At 34.3% G+C, this 20,734-nt stretch overlaps 1 protein-coding gene across 2 annotated transcripts in view; it reads right to left on the bottom strand.

Annotated features, from left to right (window-relative positions):
• LOC114327388 (ubiquitin carboxyl-terminal hydrolase 34) overlaps window positions 1-20,734 on the bottom strand; it is a 273,865-nt gene that overhangs the window by 194,744 nt on the left and 58,387 nt on the right. For both annotated transcript variants that reach the window (XM_050649892.1, XM_050649893.1), the window contains exons 12-16: window positions 19,628-19,876; window positions 13,143-13,462; window positions 10,420-10,633; window positions 835-1,042; window positions 359-490 (exon numbers count right to left, since the gene is read on the bottom strand). In XM_050649892.1, the coding sequence (XP_050505849.1) occupies window positions 359-490; window positions 835-1,042; window positions 10,420-10,633; window positions 13,143-13,462; window positions 19,628-19,876 (1,123 nt within the window). The remainder of the gene's footprint in view (window positions 1-358; window positions 491-834; window positions 1,043-10,419; window positions 10,634-13,142; window positions 13,463-19,627; window positions 19,877-20,734) is intronic.

Genomic DNA, 20,734 nt, shown 5'->3' with positions numbered 1-20,734 from the left:
TCAGTTGCCTGTGAAGAAAATGTACGACACATAATAAGAGATAAGCCATCAAAGAAGACGAATGGATGGACAGAAAACGATGGCGGTCGAAATGCAAGAAGCGGCAGAGGCTGTAGAAACCTCGATTATGGATAGATAAATCATATATCATAGCGTTTTGGGTTTGCTTCTTACACAATAATTAGAAGCATTCACGTATCCATATTTTTTTTAATTTTTAAATTTTTGCAGTTACTGTTTAAAACTTACAGTTAAATTAATATCTAAAAAACGCATTTTTGTCTCTCCTGAAAAAAAATTGTTTTTTGAGTTGTGACACTTTTCTTCCGGATGAGCGATGTGTTTTAAGATATAGTACCTGGTTATCTTTAAATCCCATTTCTGCTAAAGTCTTTTCATCGCAGTCAATAGTCACTTCCTGACCTTGGGTGATTATCCTTATCCATGTTTCACCAGATTTCGTTCTATTTTCTTGGGAATCCCCCTTCATCTGAAACATGAGTAACGATTGTACAATTTACAAGTTAAAAACAATTATTTGCATTAAAGACCTTAGATTAGAACTGAAAATAAGAGCTGATATGTTACGTGTTTTAGATACTACAATATGGACTCGAAAGACTTTCCAATACAAATTTCCCCTTAGGAAACAAATATAAGTCACACCGCACAAGATCCGACGAGTAAGACGGATGGTCTAAGACTGGAATGCTTACTTCTCTGGTAGCAGTCTCGTTCTCTAATAGCCTCACAACACTACAACTCACGTGAAGAATGGCGAAACAATTTTCACGTTTTTACCTAACTACTTATGGAACCAAAAAAATGACTTACTTGTTGAAGTCCTTCACACCATTTGACAATTTCTGCCCTTAACTCCGCTATATAATCAGTGTTAAATAAATCCAAAAAACATCGTTCGGCAGAACTCCCAGATTGTACAACTAATCTAATAGGGGCACTGGGTCTATCTCCCAATGAGGCGGAATGGCTTCCAATACCTTTACCTTCTAACGCCCATTTCCTCAGATGGAACGCATATCTAAGAAAAAAAAAACAAGAAAAGTTGAAAAAATCGACATAAAAAATCGTTTTATAATATTATAGTTTTTGAAATATTAGATCTATAAAGAATTTTAATTCCAAATATCTATTGTGACATAATTTTGTCACCCGACTGTTTTCAGCTCTTGCCTATTTATTAAATTTAACAGACCCCTTTTTGTTTACCGAATTTGATTTATGCATTTAAAAGGGGGACCTTTTTAACAGGTACCTCGATATTTCTTTTTCATTCGAGAAAATGCTTATTTGATATTTATGTAAATATCCCTTCGATTGTTATTCTAGAATAAGATGAATTCTTCTGTAATAATCTTTCTTATTCTGGAACATTGTAATAATGTATAAATAGGGGTTTTTGGAATTAGTAAGTCAGTTGTGAATTTCAATACGTCGGTGTACTTGATATGTATCGGGCGATATTTTTGAACTTGTAATTATGTAAATAAATTATTAGATTTAGTGTAATACATAAATTAGATATCGTAGTTTGTAAAATAAAATATATAAATTCAGTGTCTTTCATTTGTTTAGAAGTAAGTTATTAAAAATAAATAAAGTCAACCGCGTAAAGTCAGTTTTGTAACACTATCCCAAATTGTATACAAAATAACATGCTCGTTAAATCAAACGTACAGTGGAACCTCGATAAATCGGATTAATCGGGACCGCGACCGATCCGGGTTAGCCGGAGAATATGGTAAAAATTAATAAAATACTGTTGTAGAATTGTTTTTTGGAAAAATTCAGAAAATAAATTTTTATCAGAGACCACGAGATCATAGATTTTCTTCACCCTGTATATGACCAAAAATTTTATAGAGTCTAATTTAGTTAATAAACAGTGCTTTTTCGGGGAAGGTGAAATCGTTAATGTAGTTTTCGTTAATGGGTTTTTTGAAAGGATTTACAGACAATGGTTCGAAAATATTGGAAAGTGCATGGTATTTCGTTTTGTAATCATCAATAGGATTTTTGTAAATAATTCGTAGAAGTTTTAAATGGTAAACAAATTTTATTGAGATTAGAATGTAAGGCCTTTTGTTTAGTTTTGTGAAAAAATGATAGTAATTTGATGTCTCTTAGAATTTAACAAAATGGAAAGTTGGATACAAACTAAGTTGGTTTTTCTTAGGAAAGGAAAGTATGGATGTTTTTGGTTAAAGAGGTTGTTTTTTATTGGTAGAGAAAGATCGATGGAAGGGATGATAATGTGGACTCGGAATTTCAGAGAGAAAAGATGGTCACTGTGTGATTAAAATCGGGAGAGAGCAGTCCAGTTTTTGAAAAGCGAGAAGTCAGTGTAAAGTGGTGAAATTGGCCTTTGCGAGCAGAATCAAGTTGAAACGAAATCGTTGACCGGTTGAGAAGTGAATTTTCCTGTGTCCGAGGAAGATTCCTTTGTTCTGTCTAGAACGAGTAGCTGATTGGTATCTATTTGCACAAGATATCGAGCAAGGAGAAAACTGAGTAGAGAATTCGAGGAGTCCTGGTTTTGTTTGTTTTTTGAAGCAGTTTGGACGAGAGGGACGTTTTCGCAACATCCAAAGAGTACGTGTGGGAGAATCAAGGACGAGGCAATCTGGGAAAATAAGGAGTGAAGAAACAAAAAGGTTAGTCAAATCAATTGTCGAAACGGAGAGAGCTTGTTTATATCCACACCATATATGCTTAATTCTTTTGTATTGAACAGTTCTATAACTCAGTTATTCATTCCAACTTATTAGTAATCAATTCAAAAGGAGAAAAGTAAATTTTATTAAATTTAGAATTAATAAATAATAATTTATTTAAATAATTTTTTTTTGTTAAAACAAGGAGACATCAGAATTAAAGCTTGATTTATTAAGTAAGAAATTGTTGCAACAAATTTAGATTTTAGTATTTTTTTTTATCTTATTTATACGGCATATTGCAAAAATAAATAATAGATTACATTTATATGATATTGAATGTGTTTAAGGCCGGCCATTGGTAATGTTACAAGTATAGGCGATCACATCACCTTTATAAAGTACACCACTCATAATCTAGAGCATATATGTATACCGAAAAATGCTTAACCTACTAACAATATATCTCGCTAATTACAGCCATATTTTTGCTACCCTACCTGTTGTGTATTGTTTATAAAAAAATGTGAAAGTTTTGCTTTTTTATCAATAAATATAAGAGCGTTTATATCTAAATTACTCAAGTATTTAAATGAATTTCATGATAAAAGTCCGTTTAGCACTAGCCTATATGTAACGGAAGGATGTAACGTTAAAAAAATGTGAATTAATAAAGTACTTTTTGCGTGGTGTACTTTTAAAATAAATTTCTGGAATTAATAGAAATTGGCATGTGAAACGTAAATCTTGTACATATAATACACAAAAAGTATAGGAATCTGTAAGAATCTAAGCTATGTTAATGTAGCAATTATGTATAAGATGGCGCTACGAAAAAAATTAAATAAACATCAAAAATTCAGGAGCGTAATGGCCCGTTTGAAACTTTCCTTAGGAAATTTCGGTACTTGACAAATATGAGTTTATTAGGGGTCCGGACAAATAATCCCCGGACAAATAATCCCGGACAAAAAATCCCCACAAATTATCCCCGGACAAAAATCCAAGGAAAAAAAATCCCCACAAATAGTCTTCACAAATAATCCCCACAAATAATCCCCGGACAAATAATCCCCACAAAAAATCCCGGACAGATAATCCCCACAATTTTTTTTGACAAAATATCCCCGCAAAAAATCCCCAAGAAATATTTTTGCCGAATAAAGTTGTCAAATGAATGCCTATAATCCAAGGATGGTACTAAAGATGAGAAATTAAGACTGTCTGTCCGTCAGTACGTCCGACCGCGCATATAACTACTCCGTCATTATGCCAGGTAGAATGACACATTAGGGGTCGAATGAACGGTTATAATCCAACAATGGTACTACAGATGAGCAATTTGGTCCGTCGGTCTGCTTGACCACGAATATAACTCCTCCATCACTGTACCAGGTAGAATGACAAATGAGGTGTCGAATGAAAGCTTATAATCCAAGGATGGTACTAAAGATGAGAAATTAGACCAAGGCTGTCTGTCCATCGGTCCGTCCGACCGCGAATGTAACTACTCCGTCATTATGCCAGGTAGATTGACAAATGGGGTGTCGAATGAACGGTTATATTCCAACGATGGTACTAAAGATGAGCAATTTGGTCCGTCGGTCTGCCTGACCGCGAATATAAGTCTTCCTTCACTGTACCAGGTAGAATGACAAATAAGGTGTCGAATGAAAGCTTATAACCAAGGATGGTACTAAGGTTGAGAAATTTCACCAAGGCTGTCTGTCCATCGGTCCGTCCGACCGCGAATGTAACTACTCCGTCAATATGCCAGGTAGATTGACAAATGGGGTGTCGAATGAACGGTTATATTCCAACGATGGTACTAAAGATGAGCAATTTGATCCGTCTGTCTGCTTGACCGCGAATATAACTCCCCCGTCACTGTACCAGGTAGAATGACAAATGAGGTGTCGAATGAAAGCTTATAATCCAAAGATGGTACTAAAGATGAGAAATTAGACCAAGGCTGTCTGTCCATCGGTCCGCCCGACCGCGAATGTAACTAATCCGTCATTATGCCAGATAGATTGACAAAAGGGATGTCGAATGAACGGTTATATTCCAACGAATTTGGTCCGTCTGTCTGCCTGACCGCAAATATAACTCCTCCGTCACTGTACCAGGTAGAATGACCAATAAGGTGTCCAGTGAAAGCTTATAACCAAGGATGGTACTAAAGATGAGAAATTTGACCAAGGCTGTCTGTTCATCTGTACGTCCGACCGCGAATGTAACGACTCCGTCATTATGCCAGGATTAGTGACAAATGGGGTGTCGAATTAACGATTATAATTCAACAATGGTACTAAAGATGAGCAATTTGGTCCGTCGGTCTGCTTGACCGCGGATATAACTCCCCCGTCACTGTACCAGGTAGAATGACAAATGAGGTGTCGAATGAAAGCTTATAATCCAAGGATGGTACTAAAGATGAGAAATTAGACCAAGGCTGTCTGTCCATCGGTCCGTCCGACCGCGAATGTAACTACTCCGTCAATATGCCAGGTAGAATGACTAATGACGTGTCGAATGAATGGTTATAATCCAACGATGGTACTAAAGATGAAAAATTTGATCCGTCGGTGTGCCTTTCCGCGAATATAACTCCTCCGTCACTGTACCAGGTAGAATGACAAATGAGGTGTCAAATGAAAGCTTATAATCCAAGGATGGTACTAAAGATGAGAAATTAGACCAAGGCTGTCTGTCCATCGGTCCGTCCGACCGCGAATGTAACTACTCCGTCATTATGCCAGGCAGAATGACAGATGAGGTGACGAGTGTACAGTGAACGGTTATAATCCAACCATGGTACTCAAGATTCACGCACGCATTTCGTTTCCGAAAGTTGCACTTTCACGCACGACTTGCGGGAAAGTAAAATACCTTGTAATATTGCATTATAATATATTATAATACATGCAATAAACTAATATTGAAAGTTTGTTTTTGACAACCTTGTCAAATAATTGATTTGTGTATTTTCACTTCTAAATAAAAATTGATATAACTCTATTTTTTTTGTGGCTTTTTCCAAACGTAGGCCCTAGAATAAATATTATTCCTAACTCGTGCGGAAAGTGTGTTCCTCGCACTCGAATGCCTGCCCGAACTCCGCTATCGCGTCGTTCGGGTCAACGACAGTCTCGTGCGTGAAGTTATCACTTTCCGCACTAGTTAGGAAAATAACTATTTTATGATGTCGATATTTAAAATTGTTTCAAATATGATTTCCTACAATTATTTCTTTTTGACAATTTTTTTCGTGCGGTTGATATTTTCCGAGTTAGCGGGAATATATTAAAAAGGGGTGGGGGAGCATAATTATTGAATTGAATCTTGTTTCCGAGCTGCCCCAAATTTTATAATTCTAACCTTTAGGGGAGGTCAATAGTGGTGTAAATTTAAAATTGCGACTGAATTCCGCTGAAGGGTTAGCCGTCATATTGATTTTAAAGGAGAACCGTTGATGCTAAATACCTCCACCATTTTCAACTTTTTTGCTCTACTGCTCATTATTTATAATAGTTCCCAGGTAGCAAGACTGTTTAACGCGCTCTATCTGAATCTGCGTTCCATTAGTGTGCAGATGGGTTATAGGTATAGATAGGGCTATTATAGCAATCGCCATTAAACCGGTTTTTGGTACGAAAATAGTGATTAGCAATTAAATTTAAGCATGAATTGTAATTTCGATTACCAAATATCGAATTCCAATTGTGAGTTCTTTCAAAAATCGTGCATGCAGCACTCTGCTTTGAATAACCCTGTTCAAAACATCCTATTTGTGATGATAATTGCTTGTCCTGAAAACGATAATCTTGATTGTAATACAAAAAAACCTATTCATTTTTGTAATTTCAAAAGTATTTGCTCATCATCATCATCAATGGCGTTATAACTCTTCGAGACTCTGCCACATTTTTTATTATTTAAAATCAATACAGCTGCCCACGATGTGATATTTGATACCGTTCACGTTATCAACACCAGTAATAAAAATTTAATGTGTTTCTCGGTCGATGATCGAAATGCCACATCAGCGACTTGTTAATTATTGTGTTTTGACTGGAATAAGAATGTGAATTTTAACCGAATTTTTAACGTGCTAACAAATTGCACATACAATTTTTTTTTGTTTATGCTTATTTTTTATTATAATAAATATGTTGATTTTCACCCATTCGTGAGCAAAAATTTGGTTGTTTTGACTTCTGAGTAATACCAAAAAGTCAAAAATCGTTATAACTGAAAAAACTCGACAGAGTTATGCTCGATAAACTCATAATACTCATAAAGCTAATAAAATATTTTTGATCTTTTCGTTTCACATGATTCACTGAGCGTTGGCTTATTTTTTAATATTTTTCCTTATTTTTTTTTAATTCATTGAATTATAGCGTTGATTGAGATATTAGAGGCCGTCCAATATATCAATCAACGATTATAGTGAATATGCTTATTTAATTTAAAAATAAAATAATTCTATCCTCTTCTTCTTGCTGTGCCTGTCCGTGACGAATGTTGGCGATCACCATGGCATGGCAATCTTTATTTTATCTGCAGCAATGCAGGAAAGCTTCACATATGTTGAGTTGAACCAGGTTCTGAGGTTCTTTAACCAGGATGTTCTTCTTCTTCCTGGACCTCGCTTTCCAAATATTTTTCCTTGCAGAATGGCTTGTAGGAAGGCATATCTGGATTCATCTCGCATAATGTATCCAAAGTATTCCAACTTTTGAGATTTGATGGTGGTTAATACTTCTCGGTTTTTCCCCATTCTTCTGTAAGGACCTCCTCATTTGTGACCCGATCAGTCCATGGGATTTTAAGAATTCTATTATAAGTTCAAAAAAAATTCAAAAAAATATGCTTGAAATATTTATTTCAAACTCTAAGCTCACCCCACCTTAAGGATAGCTATGACACGAATTTGATAGGCAAGCCATGCAAGTCGTTTTTGTCTATGTATGAAATTTAATAAAAAAAATGTCTCATCCGGAAAGCAGATGGGTGCAGGTCGACCTATATTCGGATCTTAGACTATAACGTATATATAGTTTCGTAGAGTTTTGCTATCAGCCGTTGATGATTTGTTGATGAACGCTACTCGTGTTATTTCTTTCCGTTCATGTTCACAAGAGCATGTGTTAACAAGTAATTGGACTTCGTAAGTCCTAGGATTTCATCCAAAGTAATCGAAAGTAGAACTGGAAGTCGATATTTTAACTCTTCGTGTAACTTTGCGTCGATTCATATACGATTTTACTAATTTTGGATCATATTCATTTACATTAATATCATACTTTGAGTCACTTTAAAACAGATACTTGCGGTTGCAACTCTAAAACTGAAGTCCGATGTTAAATTACTCATCTTTAATACCATCCTTGTGTTATAATCTTTTATTCGAAACCTCATTATTTGTCATTATATCTGTATTAATACGGAGGAGTTGTATGTAGGAGGACAGACGGAAAGACACTCATGAAACCGGAAGTATATATATGTTCTCGCCTTGCGAAGGCTCGTCGAATAATATATCACTTTTACTATTCCGGTGACTTTAAAACAGTATTTCCGGTCCCATTTGTAAAACCGGAAGTCCTTGGTCAAATTTTTCACCTTTAGTACCATCCTTGGATTATAAGCTTTCATTCGACACCTCATTTGTCATTCAACCTGGTATAGTGACGGAAGAGTTATATTCGCGGTCGGACGGACCGACGGACAGACAGCCTTGGTCAAATTGCTCATCTTTAGTACCATCCTTGGATTATAAGCTTTCATTCGACACCTCATTTGTCATTTTACCTGGTACAGTAACGGAGGAGTTCTATTCGCGATCAGGCAGACCGACGGACCAAATTGCTCATCTTTAGTACCATCGTTAGATTATAATCGTTCATTAGAAACCTCATTTGTCATTTTCCCTGGCATAATGACGGAGAGAAGTTACATTTGCGGTCGGACGGACAGATGGACAGACAGCCTTGGTCAAATTTCTCATCTTTAGTACCATCCTTGGTTATAAGCTTTTATTCGACACCTTATTGGTCATTCTACCTGGTACAGTGACGGAGGAGTTATATTCGCGGTCAGGCAGACCGACGGACCAAATTGCTCAACTTTAGTACCATTGTTGGATTATAATCGTTCATTTAAAACCTCATTTGTCATTTTCCCTGGCATAATGACGGAGAAGTTACATTCGCGGTCGGACGGACAAATGGACCGACAGCCTTGGTCAAATTTTTCATCTTTAGTACCATCCTCGGTTATAAGCTTTCATTCGAAACCTTATTTGTCATTCTACCTGGTACAGTGACGGAGGAGTTATATTCGCGGTCAGGCAGACCGACGGACCAAATTGCTTATCTTTAGTACCATCGTTGGATTATAACCAATCATTCGACACCTCATTTGTCATTCTACCTGGCATAATGACGGAGTAGTTACATTCGCGGTCGGACGGACAGATGGACAGACAGCCTTGGTCAAATTTATCAGCTTTAGTACCATCCTTGGATTATAGGCTTTCATTCGACACCTCATTCGCTATTCTACCTGGTACAGTGACGGAGGAGTTATATTCGCGGTCAGGCAGACCGACGGACCAAATTGCTCATCTTTAGTACCATCCTTGGTTATAAGCTTTCATTAAATGTTCTAAACATTAATTACATTTTCATTCTAAATTAGACAATTAGACAAATTTGAGTGATATAATTGTTCTTCCCTGGTATAATTTTATAATATTGGGACATGAGAAGTAGGTAACAAACTATGATGAACCAATATGCGAAATAGATTTTTCCAATACTTTTGGTTTAGATTTTACCACGAGATACGAGCACAGTATTTATCCGAGTAAAATTTTCAGCGAGACCCCGTCCTTAAACCTCCTAGAAAACGAAAAGTTCGCACCTCATATATAAAACGATTTCGAGTCATCTTAGCGAGACCGCACCTGCATACCTCTCTGTACTGATACTAAACTATCAGCTGACTATAAAGTCTGGAGTCCGCGGCTTCGCTTAGATATCTATTGCGTTATTTCTCCGATAGAGGCAGCATCTCTCGGGAAAGAATCTTTTCTCTCTGTTGCACTGCGACTTGGGGACCTCTCTTTCATACAACGGCCGGCCTTAATTTCCCTGTCTTATCCTGGAAGGAGTAAGCTACTAGAGATACTAGAAGCCACGAATTAAATGTATTGCATCAAATAGAAAATAAGCCCTGAGAATAAAGTTTATTAGAAAATGTAATTTGAATTTGGTTTTGTTTACATAGGCAGCAATTAAATTAATTGAGTAATTAATTAAATTAAGAATTTGCTAATCAATCTAATAAAAGAGATAAAGTAGAGCATAACAATACATATAAATAATAAACAAATACACATTATAATTGCAACAACATGAAATACATAATATGCACAGTACATCTAAATTACGTACAGTTGTATACAGTATTGTTTATTTCTTGGTAAAAAACCCAGTCAAAGTGAAAAAATGTTTGTTTTGTCTAATGAAAATCGGTCCGGGTTAGCCGGACTTCCGGGTTATCGGAGGCCGACTTATCGGGGTTCCACTGTACCTACCAATACATACTAGATTTTGTATGATTGTAAAGAAAAAAAGGTATATTCTTCATTTAAAAAATATATTATATTAACTAATATTTAAATTTCTTAAATATTGTCAGTATATTCCGCAGTAATAATAAAAATTATTACCTTCTTCGAAATGTCTCTATGTGACTTTTCATTAACAACAACGCCCTCTGTATGCATAACAGAGAAGCTTCCTCTGTACCATTATTTCCAGATGTCAAATCTTCCGAAGCTGCTTTCAGATGTGTCATACACTGCCATACAAACTGGTTTTCGTGTTGAAGGTTGGAACCCATATAATAGCTGTTTATATATTGTATTGCGGCCATACTGACTTCTGCAAAAATACAAATTTAATTAATATTTTAATAGTAGTAGGAGACTAAGATCAGATAAACGAAACAGAGGAAGACCACCTAAATGATGGTACGATGATCTAGGAAAGACAGCGAAAAATTGGATCCATCCTGCACAAGAAAGTGCACTCTGGATACAAACAGGGGCGGCCTACATCCTGAAGTGGACTTAAAATGGGCTGATGATACTGAAGTCATGATATACTTCAATAATAAATCTAGGATATAATATACTGATATCATACTGTGCTAACAAACCAACTAGTGGTACATAATAGACCAGGGCCCTGATTCTAATTCAAATTTCGACTCAAAACAAGTCGCAATCAATATGGCGACGTTGAAATGCGACTGTGCGAGCCTTGTGGATTTTAGTTGGACTAACGAAATGGTGTCATAAAATAGCAACTTATCGAAATTAATATCGACTCCAAAAAAGTGGTTGATATTATAATTTCGAGTCGAAATTATTGTGACACGGACATGAATGAATGGCCGAAAGCGAGGTTAGGTTTAGTTTAGGAGATGTGTTTTGTTTGTTTCTTGCAAGGAAAACTAAAGCAAAATTTATTAATATAGCTGGGTTTTATGGAAACTTGCTGGTTTTGGAGGAATTAGATAGAACAGTATTAAATTAGAAATATAATAATTGAGAATGTTCACAACGTGAATTATCAACTCAATGAAAGATGTAAGGTATATATAATAAAAGTATATATATCTGGGAAAATTAGTATAAAACAAGGACAATTATGTACCAGCTATTTTATTGCTGAACATGCTGGAATCAAATCTTAAGATTTCATATATTAGTAATATAGCTATGCAAAGTCCGCAGAAAGTGTGGTATTTGGTTTATAAACAAATTAGCGCTCCGAAATCTTTTTTTCAATTATTGCTCTGTAACTCAGAAGATTTTAACGTTAAACCAAAAACACTCACATAAATATTCACTGTAATTTAATTCGGCACATAGATATTTTTTTTTCGATTTCCTTCGGCGGAAATTTTCCTCGGAAAATTCGGGTTTTCCAAACAAAATCTTTAATTTTCAACTTAAAATTTAGGGAACTAATTATTTATCCATAATTAAATATCTTGGTGACATAAATCTTTTTTGTTATGAGTGTCTTGAAGATATGAAAATTTGTATGTACAAAGAGGACCGGAATAAAAAGGTAACGGTTCAAAGATTGAAATCTTGTTGTTTATAACTCTGTCGCAAATGCCGGTCAAATTTAACCGGTTATACCTGGAACCACTCAATTCGATTTTTTTTTTCTTCGAAGAAGAAGCCGTGCCCTTTTCAACAGCGGTAACTTAATTTAATCTGATATTTTCTGAGAGGTTTCATTTGTTTATAAGCCAAAAAATTGTTACTTTATAACATTCCTGAGACCGCTCAAATAGTTAAATTTCAATTCTGTAAAGTACGTTGAATAGGTATAGTGCTTTTTTATACGAAAATCATAGTTATTTTGGTGTATCATAATCTTTCTGGTTATTATTTCGACCGAAATTTTTTAATTAACATTTTAATTATTGCTAAACTATTGGTTGGATTGTCGCCGGCCTCCTGATATATTATAATCTACTATAAAAAATCTTTCACGTCACCAATTTATTTAATTATTCATAAATAATTACTTTCCTAAAATTTTAATTGAAAATTGCAGATTTTTTTGGGAAAACTCGGATTTTCCGAGTAAAATTTTTGTTGAAGGAAATCAGAAAAAAAATAAATTTGTGCAGAACTAAATTGCGATGAATTTGTATTTGAGTGTTTTTGTTTTAAAGGAAAAATCTTAGGAGTTACAGAGCACTAATTGAAAAAAAAAGAAGATTTAGTAGTGCTAATTTGTTTATTAATAAAATAACACACTTTCTGCGGACTTGTCATATCCCATATTACTAATATATGCAATATGCAATCTTAAGATTCGATTTTAGCAATCAAATAGCTGGTAAATAACTTTTCCCAAAATGACATTTTTTTGATAATTTGCCCAGACTATCAACAAACGTTGCGGTGGTTGCATAGCCAACAAATCCAATACCGGAGCGCCAACCCAAATTCTGAGCAGTGTCAAAATGATAACGTTAATATCCCCAGTTGGAACTAATATCGAAATGAATAAGAATCGCTATAAATTGCGACTGTCATGGCGGACTCGAAATTAAATTGCGACATCGAAATGAATTAGAATCAGGCCCCAGCTCTCATACTAATTAATCATCTAACTAGACAAATAACACTTATTAATGTGGCGACACCTAAAAAACAATAATCAAAGTGTTAAATATGATGAGAAAGACAGACCTCGTGGATTAGTAGTAATTTGTAGGCAAGACTTCTAAAACCATACTTTGGAAAATCTTTTTTGCTTTGTATTAAATCTCAAAATTGATTATTAATACTGATTACTTTAATAAACATGTTCTAAATGTTAATAGGAAAAAATATAAAAATAGAAAAACTACATAACATACCTGTATTACTTGCTTTCAAAGCAATCTTCCACATGTGATCCATTCCAACGTTTTGATTTTCCTTTTTATTCTCAGAATCATTAACTAATACATTATTTAAAGTACATAATTGCTGAAATAAACTAAGACAAATCATACTAAACTTCTCCGGGGCTAAACTTGGCAGATGATGAATATAAAGTCTACGCAGTGCCTCCATTTTCAGTGCATGCAGCTCCGTAGTTTTCGTCTGAGATAGTAACCAACTGAATAGTTCGTCTGAACACTCGGAGTCGCGAGCTAGACATTCCCATAATATATCTACTTGATCGGTTGTTAACCTAAAAAGTAAATGATAAAAGTCATATAATAAAATAAAGTAGGTACAGTATTAGTATTATTTTTCTCATGAGCATCTTTCAGTGCGTCACAGTTTTTCGATTTCTTTCTAACGCATTAAATTGTATGTGACAGAAAAAAAGGCACGTCGGTGATTACAGACATTTATAACATTTATTCTAGTTGTCGATAGATGGCGCCATAATCGAAAAAAAATTATTTACGAATTATACATATAATATATCTACGAATATAATCTGTACAATTTATAAGACTATACAAATCAAAGAAAATACCATTTTATAAATGCAATAAACACAATTAATTTGTTTTTATGCCAAACTGCAAATAAAATGTGACAACTGTCAGATTTAACTAAAATGTCATGTTAGAATAAATATTATAAATGTGTATTATCACGGACTTACCTTTTTTCTATCATTTGTGACGCACTGAAAAATGCTCATGAAAAGGACCATACGACTAATACTACGGATTTTCATTTCCCCCTGGTTTCAAAGTATTCTCTACGATTAATTTGAAAAAAGTGGGGGATGTACAGAAGCCGTGCAATATAGTATGGTATAACTAGACCTAAACCCAGACATCCAAAGTGACAGTTTTCCTTCAACACCAAATTGTTCTATATGGTCCACATATTGTTCAGTAAAAAGTTACGCCATTTTGAGCGTCCGGTTGGGGGGGGGGGGGAGATGGGGGAAAAGTCGGTAAATTAGTAGTTTTTTTTACGTTTTTCGTCAATAATTCTAAAACTATGCTTTAGCGTAAACAATGTTCTATACAAAAATGTTCTACATGAAATTTAAAACAAAAAAGGTCCTACACATAATTGTTATAAATCAACGGTTCCAGAGTTACGGAGGGTGAAAAATGGAGGTTTTCGATACTTTTTATATTCTTTGGGCAATTTATAATATTATGACTGATGGAAGAAATTTTCTTTAACAGGATTGTGTTTTCTAAATAAAATTTGCTATTTCAGTGGCCGATGGTATATAAACCCTTGAAGTAACGTCAACCTCACCACCCAAAATCATCATCAATTGCCCAAATAATATAAAAAGTATCGAAAACCTCCGTAACTCTGGAACCGTTTATTTTATAACAATTATGTATAGGACCTTTTTTGTTTTAAATTTTATGTAAAACATTTTTGTATAGAACATTGTTTACGCTAAAGCATAGTTTTAGAAATATTGACGAAAAACGTAAAAAAACTACTAATTTACCGATTTCTCCCCCATCTTCCCCCCAAACCGGACGCTCAAAATGTTGTAACTTTTTACTGAGCAATTTGGTGTTGGAGGAAAGCTTTTACTTTGGATGTCTGGGTTAGGCCTTTTTTGGACCAACTATACTACCTCCGTAACTTTGGAACCGTTCATTTTAGGATTATACATAAGGCCTTTTTTATTTCAAATTTAATGTAGAACATTTTTGTATAGAAGATTGTTCATGCTAAACCGCATAGTTTTAGAAATATTGACGAAAAACCTACAAAACTACGAATTTACCGATTTTCCCCCCTCTCCCCCCAACCGACGCTCAAAATGGTGTGACTTTTTTCTGAACATTATGTGGACCATATAGAACAATTTGGTGTTGGTGTTGTAACTTTCACTTTGAATGTCTGGGTTATGCCATTATTTGGATCAATTGTATCTTACTAATAGTCTTTTTGTCATCTTAAAGGGGCAGTATAAATGTCATAATGCTTTCAATGTTTTTGTGGAACTCCGACATCGTTCCTTGCTTCCTATAATTTAGTACAGTTTATTTTTAACTACTCTAAGGCCCTCTAACGGGCCCCTATGTATAAATGTGATCTATACATATTTTTCTTATGCAAACCCTGCTCGATCTCCTTCAACCGTCAATACTCTTCGCATAGGTAATATTACACTGATTTCTCGATATTTCACTATTTCCTTGCTTATATATGGAAGCAATTCTAATTTTCAGTCGGTTGGCAAATCTTCTCCATTTAAGGGGCTATCCTAGTGTAAAAGTAGGAAATTCATACAATTTTTTGGGAATTTCTAAAATAAAAAGTACTATACCAATTGTTTCGAAAATTTGCATGAGCATTTATAATAAAAATAAGTACATGTAGAACAATTTTCATAAAAAATATTGAAAATTAAACGATTTATGCGCCATCAACTGGCACCATGAAAATAAAAACATAGCTCCAGTGCTGCAGTGATTGGGACTAATAGAGATCCTGAAACATAAAATTTCAAAGTTATTATTGAAATATTAGTTATTTTCTATACTATCAACTAGGGGTTTTTTGATCGGATAAAAAATGTCAATTTGGCGGTTTTTGAAACTGAAAATGTTTTAGCTAATTTAAAAAATTTTTCAACATTTCGTCATTTTTACAAATTTTAATATTTTTTAAAACTCTTAGTTGATGGTATAGAAAATAACTTATATTTCAATAATAACTTTGAAATTTTATGTTTCAGGATCTTTATTAGTCCCAATCACTGCAGCAGTGGGGCCATGTTTTTATTTTCACGGTGCCAGTAGATGGCGCATAAATCATTTAATTTTCAATATTTTATTATGAAAATTGTTTTACATGTACTTCTTTTTATGATAAATATTCATGCAAATTTTCAAAACAGTTGGAATAGTACTTTTATTTTATCCCAAAAAAGTATATGCATTTCGTACTTTTACACTAGGATAGCCCCTTAACCTATTCATCTTAGAATTTTATGTACCAAGAGGAATAATTGTTTTATCTATGTTTAATCAGTCATTTGGTATTCGTCCTGGTCTTTGTGATATTTTGTTCTTTAATATATTCAATACTTTTTTAAATTAGTCTTAGATGTCTTTAATTCTGACAAGTTCTAGCTGGTTGTTGTCTCTTCTCTATGTTGCATAAAAACTCACTCATTCTACTCGATTTACAACCCTTTAAATTTTTTGAAGAACTCTGCGAAAAGCGTTATGTCATCTGCGAAGTTGTTGATTCTTTTGTTGAAAATGGATATATCTCCTTCTCAACCTGAGATTGCTTCACGCATAATGGCTTCTACATAAATGTCAAACAAGATAGGGTTCATGCAGCTCCTCTATGCTCCTTCTCAGAAGCATCTTTCAGTGCGTCACAGTTTTTCGATTTCTTTTCTAACACATTAACTTGGAAGTGACAGAAAAAATTACCGATTTATACATTTACCGATTGACCGATTTATACATTATCTATTCGCCGTGAGCCGATGAGTAGAGGGGATTTGACAGTTTTCGCCAGCGCTGTTAGTGGCAGTTTTGTGCATTGAATTTGAACAATTTTATCAGAAAAGTATAAGTTTCAAACCGCGAGAGAGCGCTACCGACGAAACTCACAGCCAATAAAAACAGAGGTAACCTCTAAATTTCCCATAAACTTCTTCTTTTTTTTTTCAATGGCCTCTTGCGTAAGCAGTTATCCAGTCGCACGAATATTTCAGTTCATAATTTGTGTTTTTCTAGAAAAATATCTATTTTTCTCGTTTTGTATATTTCACATACACCAATTTTATCAGAAAAATACAAGTTTCAAACAGCGAGAAAGCGCTACCGTCGAAACTCACAGCCAATACAACTATAATCTGTACAATTTATAAGACTATACAAATCAAAGTACGTTACTTTTTATAAATAAAATAAACACAATTGATTTGTTTATATACCAAATTACGATTACGATTCTGACAACTGTCAGATTTGACTAAAATGGCATGCTATGATTCTCTAAATTCTTAAAATCATGTTATATCAATCATTAATGACACACTGAAAGACTGAGAACTTTAAATTATAGTCGTATAGACATGTAATAGGTAAATAATGGGTAAATACCTAAATCTTTTTTCCAATTATAGCGCCATCCATCAACAACTGGAATAAATATTATAAATGTGTATGTATCACGGACCTACCTTTTTTTCTGTCACTTGTGACGCACTGAAAGATGCCTATGAGAAGGAGTATAGTAACGCATTTCCTCCAAATATTTCCACATTTTGTCCCATCTTACACAGTCAAATCCTCTACTGTAATCAATAACACATGCGTGTGTGCTTATATTGGATTCTTTTGATTGTTCGATAATCTGCCTTAAGTTCAAAATTTGTTCTCTGGTGCTTTTTCCTGGCATAGATCCTGCCTGTTTTTCTGGTATTTCAGGAAGCAACTACGGCTAAAGTCTTTCTAAGATAATCCGCATAGGCATGAACTTGCTAGCGTGTGGTATAGGGGCAATAGTGAGGTAATTATTGCATATTTCTTTGGATTCTCTTTTGTGGATTGGTACATAAACTGAGGTGGTCCAGTCATCCGGTGACTTAAACGTTTGCCATATGCTTTGACAGATCCTGTAGATTATGTCTACTCCTACTTCAACTGTTGCTAGGACCATTTTTGCTTTTTACCTGATCTATACCCAGGGCTCTACCCATTTTAGCTTTTTGAGTGCTGCTTCAACTGCTGGTCTTATAATTGTTGGCTCTAATTAAATATTATCTGTATTTGTGGAGTATTTTGACAGTTCCAACTAATTAAGTTTAGAAATCTCTGAATTACGTAATACACATATATGTGTATTAACTCAAAAGTTTAAAAGTGTATTAACTCAAAAAATTTCATTTTTGTGTTTATCTCGCCAACAAAATGCATTATGCATGATCTTTTTCCTCAGAAAATTGTGATATAGCGCAACCTTAAATATATTTCAGTAGATGGAGCTAAACGATATGTCACAATTAAAAATTAAAGCTCATGGTCCGGTAAAAATAGTATCATTCGAACTTGCGACAAGAAGGTGCGCTAGTTTCCGATGAAAAAACGCATTAAAACAAGTATTGATTCAAAAAGCGACCATTTAACAGCAATGTGTTTTAACGTTTCTTTCGGGAAAAAGTGTCGTAAATCAAATTTTTGGAGGAAAAGTGTATTATTTCGAAGCAAAATGTCGTTTTTAGTTGTTATTTTCTTTTAACAAATATTTTTCCTATCTTACTCTAGCCCAGTTGTAACAGGTAAAATATTGATACAAAAATTAAATGTATATTAACTAAAATAAAAAATATATTAGAAAATAATCAGACCGAATATTTTGTTTTCGCTCTCCTGTAAAATTTTAATATTTTGAGTTGACACGGTAGAAAGAAATTTGCGACATATTAAACAGTAATCTCGAATGTGCTAGTGATGTTGATTATAGTTACTTTCGAGTATTCGTTACAAATCGTTACTTTTGTATAAGTAATCATTTACAGTATTCGTTACTTTGATTACTATGATTACTTTTGTTACATTTTTATTTGAGTACCGGTACGAGGTAGGTATTTTGTATAGGTACTTCCTGTATTCCGATATAACAACGACCTTCACCGATCTGTTTAGGGGATAAAAATGATTTGATTACTATGATTACTTTTGTTACTTTTGTATTTGAGTACCGGTAATCATATCGAGAATCGTATTTCTCAGTAGGTAGGTATTTTGTATAGGTATTCCGATATAACAAGGACCTTCACCGATCTGTTTAAGGGATAAAAATGATTTGATTACTATGATTACTTTTGTATTTGAGTACCGGTAATCATATCGAGAATCGTATTTCTCAGTAGGTAGGTATTTTGTATAGGTATAGATATAGATCTAGATAAAAATATAGCGTTCTCGCATTCGATCTTTGTTAATGACATACATTGCATATTTTACGTATACCATTATACCTCCCTCTGTTTTATCTTCTATCTTCTCCTCACCCTCACACCCTTAAAACGCTTCATACCGATAATGATATTCCATAATACTCGTAAAATACCAGTCCCGTCCGTTACTCGATGGGATACGATTGGTAGAAAGTAATAAAGTGTATTAGTTGTAGATACAATAGTCGTTACTCGCTCTGATACGATTGGAACGAAGCAATCAGAGTAATCAAAGTAGATACAATAGTCGTTACTAGCTCTGATACGATTTGTACGAAGTAATCAGAGTAATCAAAGTAACGATTGGCCTCTCTGTATTATAGTAATCGTTACTTTCGGTATTCGTAAGTAACGAGTACTTTGTAACGAATAGATATTTTCAACATCTCTAGAATGTGCTAAATAAGATTATAATTAATGTACACTTACTTAAAATTATTAGGAGATACCACTGGAGAAAATACAGCCGATAAGAAGTGCAGCCTAACTTGTACTTGCATCTGATGCGTATACATCGGCAACGACCTACTGGGATTGGCAGTATAAACCTTTAAGTTACTAAAAAAATGCGTCATCATGTGGTGCTGCCGATCGGCCCAGTGAGTTACGTGATGCATGTCGAGTCCACGAAAAGATGTCAGCAACTTCGGAAGCATACGCAGAGAAACAACAACAGATCTGAAAAGCAAAATTTTCTAAATAATACAGGCATACATAGAGAGTGAGTTTTAGTGGGTAAGGGTCTTGTGATGCGGCCAATATTATGGTGGTATTTTCATTGTTGTGAGATCATCGGTTTTTTTTTGAAATCTAATAGACTTTCTTCATGGAACACCATGTATATGTTTTGCGTTTTGTAGTGCTTAAGAAATACTGATAGCAGGGGAGGAAAGTATGCTAAATGTGCAGTCACTCGAGCGTTATGGTGACCTATTGGGTTATGAAGATTAGGTCCCAAAACAAAAAAACAATTAAGTAAAGTTTTCCATTTTAGTGGGGACTTTCCATTTTTTAATTTAATTTTCCATTTCCAACAATCGTTTTTTCCGATTATAGCGCCATCTATCCATAATTCGAAAAAATGTCTCGAATAAAAGTTACTTATTTTTACGTAAGGAATCCAAATCTGCAATAAAAAAAATGGGGGCTCCTATTTAAGATTTTAAAGTAACCCCCCACCTCACCACCGTGATGGGTCGCCTTTTGTGCCATTCGATAGATTTTTCAAAAATATTGAATAAATGTATTTTTCAGTTTTTCGATCTGATGTTTATTTCGCGAAATATCGCGGAGTTAGTATTTAAAATTTTTAATTTACCCCCCACCCCTCTCCGTGAGGAGTCGTGTTTGGTATCATTCGATAGATTTTTGAAAAATATTGAGCACATATTTTTTAGTTTTTCGACCTGACGAGAAATATTTGCTTTTTTTTGTGAAATTTTGTGAGACCCATTTCCCTACGGCCCGCTCAAATCGTCAGATTTTTGAAATATACACTGTTTTGCATGTACTTAACTTACTTTATCTTAATCTGAC

Source organism: Diabrotica virgifera, chromosome 4 (assembly GCF_917563875.1).
Source record: "Diabrotica virgifera virgifera chromosome 4, PGI_DIABVI_V3a".
Lineage (NCBI taxonomy): Eukaryota > Metazoa > Arthropoda > Insecta > Coleoptera > Chrysomelidae > Diabrotica > Diabrotica virgifera.
This window is presented reverse-complemented; position numbering and strand designations above follow the sequence as displayed.